Source organism: Oryctolagus cuniculus, chromosome 9 (genome assembly GCF_964237555.1).
Source record: "Oryctolagus cuniculus chromosome 9, mOryCun1.1, whole genome shotgun sequence".
Classification (NCBI taxonomy): Eukaryota; Metazoa; Chordata; class Mammalia; order Lagomorpha; family Leporidae; genus Oryctolagus; species Oryctolagus cuniculus.
Window position 1 is genome coordinate 12703884 of NC_091440.1, and position 9219 is coordinate 12713102.

General features: G+C 52.3%; 1 protein-coding gene across 1 annotated transcript; it reads left to right on the forward strand.

Annotated features, from left to right (window-relative positions):
- Positions 1-381: 381 nt before the first annotated feature.
- Positions 382-8141, forward strand: ZIC5 (Zic family member 5). The gene is made up of 2 exons (XM_051850482.2): positions 382-1999; positions 5370-8141. The coding sequence occupies exons 1-2, from the start codon at positions 526-528 to the stop codon at positions 5810-5812; spliced, it is 1917 nt and encodes a 638-aa protein (XP_051706442.1). The 5' UTR covers positions 382-525; the 3' UTR covers positions 5813-8141.
- The last annotated feature ends 1078 nt before the right edge of the window (positions 8142-9219 follow it).

Genomic DNA, 9219 nt, shown 5'->3' on the forward strand with positions numbered 1-9219 from the left:
CGGGGTGCTCGGTCCCTCGCCGCCCCGCGCTCGGACCGCGTGCCGGCGCACGCCCTTAGCGACGATCGTCCGGGGAGCGCGGGGCGCTGCGCGCGCAGGCCAGGCTCAAACTTTGCAAGTGCAACTTGGGCATCCCCGGGGAGGCGGAGACGCGGGGCTCCGCCGGAGGGGGGGCGGGGGCGGGCGCGCGAAGCGAAAGCGCAGGCGGCGAGCGCACAGGGGCGAATCCCCGCTGGGCCGAAGGCCTGAACGGGAGCCAATCGGGCAGCCGAGGCTGCTGCCAATCACGCGACTCCCTCCAATCCCACCCGTGCCATTTCCAAACTCGCGGTCCCACTGTGCAGCTCCAGTGTGGTGTTCACTCTGCCAATCGCTGGAGGACAGAGTGGCAACAAGAGTAAGCAGAGTTAGGAGGCCAGGACAAAAGAAGTTAAAGAGCCCCTAATATATACATGTTTTTGAAGGCGGGCAGAAGGGAAAAAAGTGCCCCCAGTGAGGGTCTATGGGCCTGACTGTGTAGTTCTGATGGAGCCCCCTTTGAGCAAGAGGAACCCGCCAGCGCTGAGGTTAGCGGATTTGGCAACGGCTCAGGCCCAGCCGCTTCAGAACATGACAGTCTTCCCGGCGCTGGTCCGCGCGCCCGCCCACTCCCAACGCCGTGCCGCCGCGCACCTCCGCCCGCTGGACCTGGGCGCTGACCCCGGCGTGGCCGCCACTCCGCTCGGACCTGAGCACATGGCCCAGACGAGCGCGCTGGGCCTCGGCCCTTCCGCCCAGGCGCTCCCGGTGCAGCCCGAAGCTCCGGCGGCCGTCGCCCGCTCAGCAGCCTCGATCCCGCACCCCGGCCGCGGGGGCAGCAGTGGCGCGCAGCTCTCCGCGCCCCCGCCCCCAGCCCCTCCTCTTCCTCCCTCCCCGTCGCCCCCTCCCCCTTCCCCTTCCCCTCCCCCGCCTCCTCCTCCTCCTCCTCCTCCTTCTGCCCTCTCGGGCTACACCACCACCAACAGTGGCGGCGGCGGCAGCAGCGGCAAAGGCCACAGCAGGGACTTCGTCCTCCGGAGGGACCTTTCCGCCACGGCCCCCGCGGCGGCCATGCACGGGGCCCCGCTCGGAGGGGAGCAGCGGTCCGGCACCAGCTCCCCCCAGCACCCGGCCCCGCCTCCCCACTCGGCCGGCATGTTCATCTCGGCCAGCGGCACCTACGCGGGCCCGGAAGGCGGCGGCGGCGGCCCGGCGCTCTTCCCCGCGCTGCACGACGCGCCGGGGGCCCCCGGCGGCCACCCACACCCACTCAACGGCCAGATGCGTCTTGGGCTGGCGGCGGCGGCCGCGGCGGCTGCGGCAGCCGAGCTGTACGGCCGCGCCGAGCCACCTTTCGCGCCGCGCTCGGGGGACGCGCACTACGGGGCGGTGGCGGCCGCGGCCGCCGCGGCCCTGCACGGCTACGGAGCCGTGAACTTAAACCTGAACCTGGCGGCGGCCGCGGCCGCGGCGGCGGCCGGGACTGGGCCCCACCTGCAGCACCACGCGCCGCCCCCGGCGCCTCCGCCGCCGCCGGCGTCCGCGCAGCACCCGCACCAGCACCACCCCCACCTCCCAGGGGCAGCCGGGGCCTTCCTGCGCTATATGCGGCAGCCAATCAAGCAGGAACTCATCTGCAAGTGGATCGACCCGGAGGAGCTGGCCGGGCCGCCGCCGCCGCCGCCGCCACCGCCACCGCCCCCGGCCGGCGGCGCCAAGCCCTGCTCCAAAACTTTCGGCACCATGCACGAGCTGGTGAACCACGTCACGGTGGAGCACGTGGGAGGCCCCGAGCAGAGCAGCCACGTCTGCTTCTGGGAGGACTGTCCGCGCGAGGGCAAGCCCTTCAAGGCCAAATACAAGCTCATCAACCACATCCGCGTGCACACCGGCGAGAAGCCCTTCCCCTGCCCCTTCCCGGGCTGCGGCAAGGTCTTCGCGCGCTCGGAGAACCTCAAGATCCACAAGCGCACTCATACAGGTGGGTGTCTGTCCCCGGCCGCGCCACCGCCTCCTGCGCCGCCGCCGCCTCCTGCGCCGCCGCCGCCGCCGCCTCTGCCGCTGCTTCTCCTGCTGCTCGCCTTAATTTTTCCCTCCTTCTGCTGCTGCTCTTCGCATACGTATAACCCGGACATGTGACTTCTTTTTTTTTCTCTCCCCCCCCTTTTTTTTTCTATGAATAAGTAATTCGATAGCACACACAGGCCCCGCGCTGGGTTCCCACACGGCGGAGTCTCCAGCGCGCCCGCAGCCCCTCCAACCGGGACCGGCCACGCGCTCCAGCCGCCGCCGCCGCCGCCCCGGAGCAGAAGCAGCAGCAGTCGGAGCAGGAAGGCGCCCAGGACGGTCGGCAGCCCCCACCCGCCCGGCCCCGGGAAGTCGGGGAGGGCGACAGGGAAGGGGGGCCGGGGTCGCCCGGGCCGCGCCTCGGTCGCTGCGCGGAGAGCAGCGGGCGTGGGATTTGCCGGTGCCTCCGGGGCGGGGTGCGTAAGGGTCCCCCCCTCCGCTCACACACACTCGACGCGGACACCCCAGTCCTGCGACCACCCTTGTGCCGTCGCCCGGCCGGCCTCACACAGGCTCACACGTGCCCAGGAGGGGCTGGGTTTGGAGGACCCGGCGGCTGTCCTGTTGAGGAACGTTCCAGTAGGAGGAGGAGGAGGCCTTGCGCGCCATGGGGCTTGCCAGGGGTGGGGGTGGGGGTGGGGGTGGGGGAACCCGGCGCCACGGGGAGCCATGGACGCCGAGCCCCGCTTTTAGGGGGTGTCCCGGCCATGGTGTGGAGGCTGTGGGCCGCCGGCCGCCGCGGGCTGAAGCGCCGAGGGGCGCGGGCGGGATTTATAGGACAGACCATATTATTCCTCAGAGGACGCTTAAGCCACCGGAGTTTACGTTCCGTAATCACTCGGCTGATTTATCGGCGCGGCGGCGGGCGGAGGCGGACGCCAGGCCGGGCGCCCGGCGGCTCTGCGGCAGCAGCCCCCCAGTGCAGGGCCGGCCTGAGGCCGCCGGGCCGCGGCGACGCCCCCAGGCCTCCCTGTGGGACCGCGCAGGCCGGGAGCCCGAGATGGCCCGGAAGCCGCGGGTTGGGTTTTGTTTCTGGTGGGGAATCCGTGCGCCTTGAAGGAAGCTTCGCACGAGGCCAGGCCTTCCCCCCGGGTCCTGGGTTGCTGGCCTCTGGTTCCACCTCCGGCAGACGTTTGCTCTCGTGCGTGGGCCCCGGGGGAGGGAGGCCGGCGGCTCCGGCTTGGCCTCAGACCCGTGCCTGGTGCTTCTGTCGGTCCCTGGGGCCGTCCCAGGCTACCACGCAGCTCTCGCCTTTGCAGGTTCTCAGAGGGGCCCGCGTCCTGACCCACGTGCCTCAGGCCGGCTCGGGCAGGACCCGGGAGTTGTCCACAGTAGCTTCCCGTCCTTTGGCACCGCCACCTGGGCCCTTGAGCTCTGTAAACAGTGTAATTCTGTCGGAATCTGAAATGTACACACTGGGCTCACGCTCAGAGGAATGTGCTCCCTGCCCCTAGGCCGCCTGACCGAGGGACGGTCCGCCTCCCTGTCCTTTTTTTCTCCAACTTTCTCCCTGCACCCCTCCTTTACCCCTCCTTTTCTTTCTTTCCTCTCTGTATGCCTCTGCTGGGTCTGATTGCTTGTGTTTCTCTGGAGGAACAAGCAGCGTTCACCACATTGATTTCACAATCCGTGTTAGGCTGTACAGAAACAATATTAAAGGATATTTCACGTTTGTGTAGGGTGCAAAAGCAAAACCGCTTAAGCTTCCGTGTTGAACAAGGATTGACCGTTAAAGGAGGGCTGTGTTAGTTGAGTACTACCTCTAAGGAATTGTAATACAGAACTCGGTACAAATGCTTTGGTAAAATGGGATTAACTTTGTTGTACCTCATATTCAGAGAAGTTTTGAAGCTTGCGATTACCGTTGTGGGTCCTGTGTTCCTCTCTATAAGAGGCATATTTGGAAAATGTCTAGTTTCATTTTTAGGCACCATTTCCCTGTAAGGAAAGTCACATTCCAGGCATCTGAGCACTTTCAGATGTGCTAATAACATATCCTGGCATTGAAGCCGTCTGTCATTGGTAAAATACTGAAAAAACAAACTACATTGAAATATTTGTGTGGAAGGAATGGGAAATTCGCCACAGAGGTTTGTGTATACTGAGCTGAAGCTTAATATTTTCAGTCTAAACAAAAAGTTATCCAAAGCAAAAATACCCTAACAAGTGTGTTATCAAAGTAAGCTGATGAAATGTGGAGAAATTCAGCTTTATTTTTTAAATCATCTGTATGGAAGGAAATATTGTAAGATCGGTATGGGATGACTTGTTGAGTTATGAACGCAAATAGATCAGGTTCCTAGACACCAAGATGAGAGGGGAAGTCCAGTTACACTGTTTCCTGCTCTCTTTTTTGCTTTTTAACCCCAAGGTGTGGTTTGGCTGAATTTTTGAGTTGTCTTACGCAGCCGGTGGACTTCCTGGCCTTGTGTTTAAAGGCACTGGTTGGTTAGACCAACTGGCGGGAGTGATGGCCCAGTGGAGAAAGCTGGTAGAATTAGTTGATTTAACAGCGTCAGGTAAAGAAAGGGTAGGTTCTGGCGGAGGCTTGTGGTCTTTATTGCTGTCGGTTCCGGTTCTGTTCCCTGTGAGAGCCGGAGGAGCAGAGAGGCCAGCAGCTTGTTCACTGCCCAGCCAGCTTTGTAAAAATCCAGTGAGGGGACTGTGTGTTTCACCAGGTGCCTTCATTTCCAGAGAGAACTGTTTAGTTTTACCTGTTCCTCTCCCAGCGCCGCAGTCTCTCCTACTGCCCCTTTCCACCAATGAAATCCCTCTGAAACAAACTGCCCTTATTAAAATTCTTCCGCACCCCCAGTTCACTTTCAGTTTAGCTTGTGTTGATTTGCATTTCTCTTAAATTCCTACACCATCCAATGGCTTTGGAAGTATGATTTTTTTTTTCAGGATTTATCTTGACAAGGGGATCTCATTGCATTTTTAAGCGTACTCATCTGGGCATAAGTGTATATGTGTGCAGTGTGGGGGGGGGGGTGCAGTCCTAGGTGGGTTCAGTATAACATCTCTCCCTGACCCATGTGGTTCTGCAGGGGCTGTCATCAGGCCCCTCCCAAGGTCACATCCAAGCAAAGCCTTCAGGCCAGGGGACTTAGGCTCAAGTCTCCTTATCCTTTGGATCCTGGAACACAGACTTCAAGAATAGAAATTGGGCTGGGAGCTGGTGTGTGGGAGAACGTGAAAATGTATGCCTACTTCTGCTCCAAGATTTCTCTCACGTGAGAGGGCTCTGGAAGGCCATTGTTAACCTTTCCTGTGTTTTCTTGCAGGGGAAAAGCCTTTCAAATGTGAATTTGATGGCTGCGACCGGAAGTTTGCCAACAGCAGCGATAGAAAGAAACACTCCCACGTGCACACCAGCGACAAGCCCTACTACTGCAAGATTCGAGGTTGTGATAAATCCTACACTCACCCCAGCTCCCTGCGGAAGCACATGAAGATTCACTGCAAGTCCCCGCCACCTTCCCCGGGAGCCCTTGGCTACTCTGCGGTGGGGACTCCAGTGGGTGCCCCCTTGTCCCCTGTGCTGGACCCAGCCAGGAGCCGCTCCAGCACTCTGTCCCCTCAGGTGACCAACCTCAATGAGTGGTATGTTTGCCAGGCCAGCGGGGCCCCCACCCACCTCCACACACCTTCCAGCAACGGAACCACCTCCGAGTCTGAAGACGAGGAAATGTATGGGAACCCTGAAGTTGTGCGGACGATACATTAGAGTTTATTATTATGATCAATAATAAGTGAGATAATAACAGGGAGTCCTTGGACCATATCCTAACCTGAGACAAAGCTGTGACTCAGACCGGGTCTAATTAGCCCTATTTATTCACTAGGAAACCCTATGGTGTTTGTACATTTAATTAATTTAATTAAGATATTTGGGCTTTTTGTTTTTTCTCCTTCTTAAAAAACAAACAGAAAAACAACCAAGCTGGACTTGTACATTGCAGGGGGAAAGGGCTGGGGGCAAACTGTACCAAGGAAGATGGAGAGATTAATCGAGATACACACTGCCGATGCTGTATGTCTGTCTGTCTACCTATATATGTATGTTTAAAGGAGGAGAAAACAAGCATTAAGTTAGAACTTAACACAGCCACCAGGCCCTCTTGTGTTTCCCAGAGTGCCTCTAGAATGCCTTTGACACTACCATGTAGGCTGCTTTTGAGCCTCCTCGTTGGGCCCTAATTCTACAAAGGCCTCTTGATTGTAAAACACACACTTGCTGCATTGCCAACAGATCCTGGACTGTGCCTGTGTCCAGAAATATTTGTAAAAGCCCTTTCAGTTCTAATATTTATGATTTTTTTTTAAATGTCCACTTTTTTTTTTTTTTACCAATCTCATTCTAGTGTGATATTTTTATACGGGATTATTTGTTCAGTACCCTACTTGTGTGACTTCAGAAAGAAGACGCGGCAACCTGGTATCTCTTCATCTGTTGTTACTGTGATTGTTGAAGCAAAAGTGGAGAGAAAAAAAGCTGCTGCCATAGACCACCTGTGAAACTGTGATATTTTATAAAACAAGAAATCCAAGTGCTTTCTTTTTCCTCTATGGTGGGTTTTTTTTTTTTTTTAATCTGAAATCTCAGATGCTGCCTCCTTACTATGTCCAAACTTCTTGTGTAATAAAGAGATTTCTTTTCGATCAAAACTTTGGGATGCCGACATTCACAGCAAGGTCTGAGGAGATGTGATGATGGCATCGTGCCTATGTTTTTGAAAAGCTGTTTCAAAAACAGGCCAACTACTCTTTTATACTGTTGTATCAACATTTTTAAAGTCTTTATTTTTCAAAGCCTAAAGCTGCATTTTCTCCACCCGAGCACTGAGCACACAGAAGTCTACTCCATTTGAAAATGACAGTGTGTGAAGTGTAGGATGTGCACGGAAAGGGGAGGGGGGTTGTTATACATATTAAAATTTTTAAAAGGTTTATAGTTACCAGCAAACACTGATGAATGTGTGACCTTTGCCAGATCTGTCAAGGGAGAATCAGAAAGGTCAAGGACCCAGGACAGTGACTCGTAGTCAATTTATTTTCGGTTGGTACAACACATCTCCTGTGCAAAATGTAGTCCATCAGAAGCATCATACAAATATACTAAAGAGCACTAATTTACCCTCAGAGACCCTGAAGACAGCCCCCTCCCCCAGGGTTTGTAGAAATTTGTTTTGTGTGCTGTGAGTGGTTGATGTAGTCTTGTCATTGTTAATAACTTGTATGTGAACACTTTTATTTGTACAGTTGAATTAATTTATTTTTAGACATCATCTTTTTTTTCCTGGAAGAGTTCAAAACACACCAAAGAATTATATTATACATTTTGGTGAAAGATTGTCATTTATGATCCATGATTTATTTAAACAAAACAAAAAGAGGAAAGAAAATGGAAAGATATATTTTTAAGCTTACTTGAATGAACAGCGTAATGTGAAAACCAAGTCTCTTCCTGCATGTCTTTTTTGCATTGTGTTGAACAAGATGATATATATATATATATATATTCTAGAGTTCATAGATCTGTTGCTAGTACAGAGCATGGTGCTGTCATTTGGAAAGCCTTCCAATGTTGTCTTCAGACTGTAACAGTGATGATGAAACATGCAGACCCTCCTTTAATGCAGAAAAGGACCATAAAACTTGAATATAAAGTCATTCTACATTTCTAAAGTTCATTTGCTGTTTGTATTACTCAATTTCAAAGCCCTTTCAAATAGGAAAGATAAGGTATGGATGGGGGGGATAATTTATTGTAAACTTATTCGGACAAAATATTCCTGATGTATAATGAGTTGTTTTATTTATACAACTTTTTCGATGGTAGTTTGCACTATTCTTTATTATGCTACAGGTTTATTTATTATGAAACAAAGGAATATGTATTTTATGTATTTTGCCATGCATAGGTTAACTCTTTGCCACAGATTTATTGGTTCCTGATACACCTGAAATAAAAACTTAAAATGTGTACCTCCAATAGAAAGAAAACAAGAATGATTATGAAGTGACAAATCTAATAAAGGTATTCTTCCTATGTATTGCTCATGTCCTGCCTGATGGCATAGCTCTGTGATTCCCTTAAAAAGAAAAGGAACAGGTTGCTAAGATAGGGAACATTAGGCTGTCTTCCCTTGATCTCTTGATTTCTTAGCTTCTCACAAGCAATACTGTATTTTTACAGCTTGGTTTAATTTGCCAGTTTAATCTAGAAAATACAAGATCTTTATGAAGGCAAATCCCTTGCAGGTTGAATTTATGGTAGCGTACACTTTAGGGGTTACTGTATTCATGTGTTAAAATTAATATGCTTAGCAACAGTGATTCTCATCATTGAAAAGCTAAAAAGTGCATTTTAGCCTTTCTTTGGTGCCTAGCCAGTAAAGTAAAAAGAAAAGATGGAAGGACAGTGATAGACTTCCAGACACAGAAAGTGAAAGAAAAAACTGAGGTGGGTAGTGAATGAAATTGAGTGGTGAGAATCAAATTCCTCTAATATCAGGTATGGGAGGATCACAATACGATTTTAATGTGCTTTGTATTTTTAAGTTGAGTGAATAGAAATAACAAGCTCAGCATTTTGAGGCAAATGTTGAAGAAACACCAGTCTTTGAAGACAACAAAAGTAGTTTAATGGATTTGGCTACGCACATGAACAAGCCTGCAGGTTTGCACGTTTTAATGTTAGGTGATACAAAACTGATAAAGGGCAAATAGTTAAAAACAATTGGCAGTGATGTCAATAAGCATTTCTCCCAAAAGTTATAGTGGCTTTGAAAAGTCAGGATTGCTAAATGTAGTCAAGGTGAAACAGGTTGCAAAGAGTGGTTTTAAGCCAGATGACAATGACCAGCACACGAAGGAGAAAAACACTTCTAAATGAGGCCTCCAGTCAATGGGGAAACTTACAGCTCTCTAATGAAGTTTCTTGTGAAAAGGAGGGTGACACAAAGCCACCAGGACATGAATCATTCATGGGAAATATAAAAGATAAAAGATATGTGACAATGAGCAGACCCTTGTATAGAGTGTATAAAACAAGTTTCCCCTTCTTATTTTCTGCTTTAAAACGCACCATCTCCCACTCCCAGCGTTCTCTGTCCAGTCTATAGAGTTAAA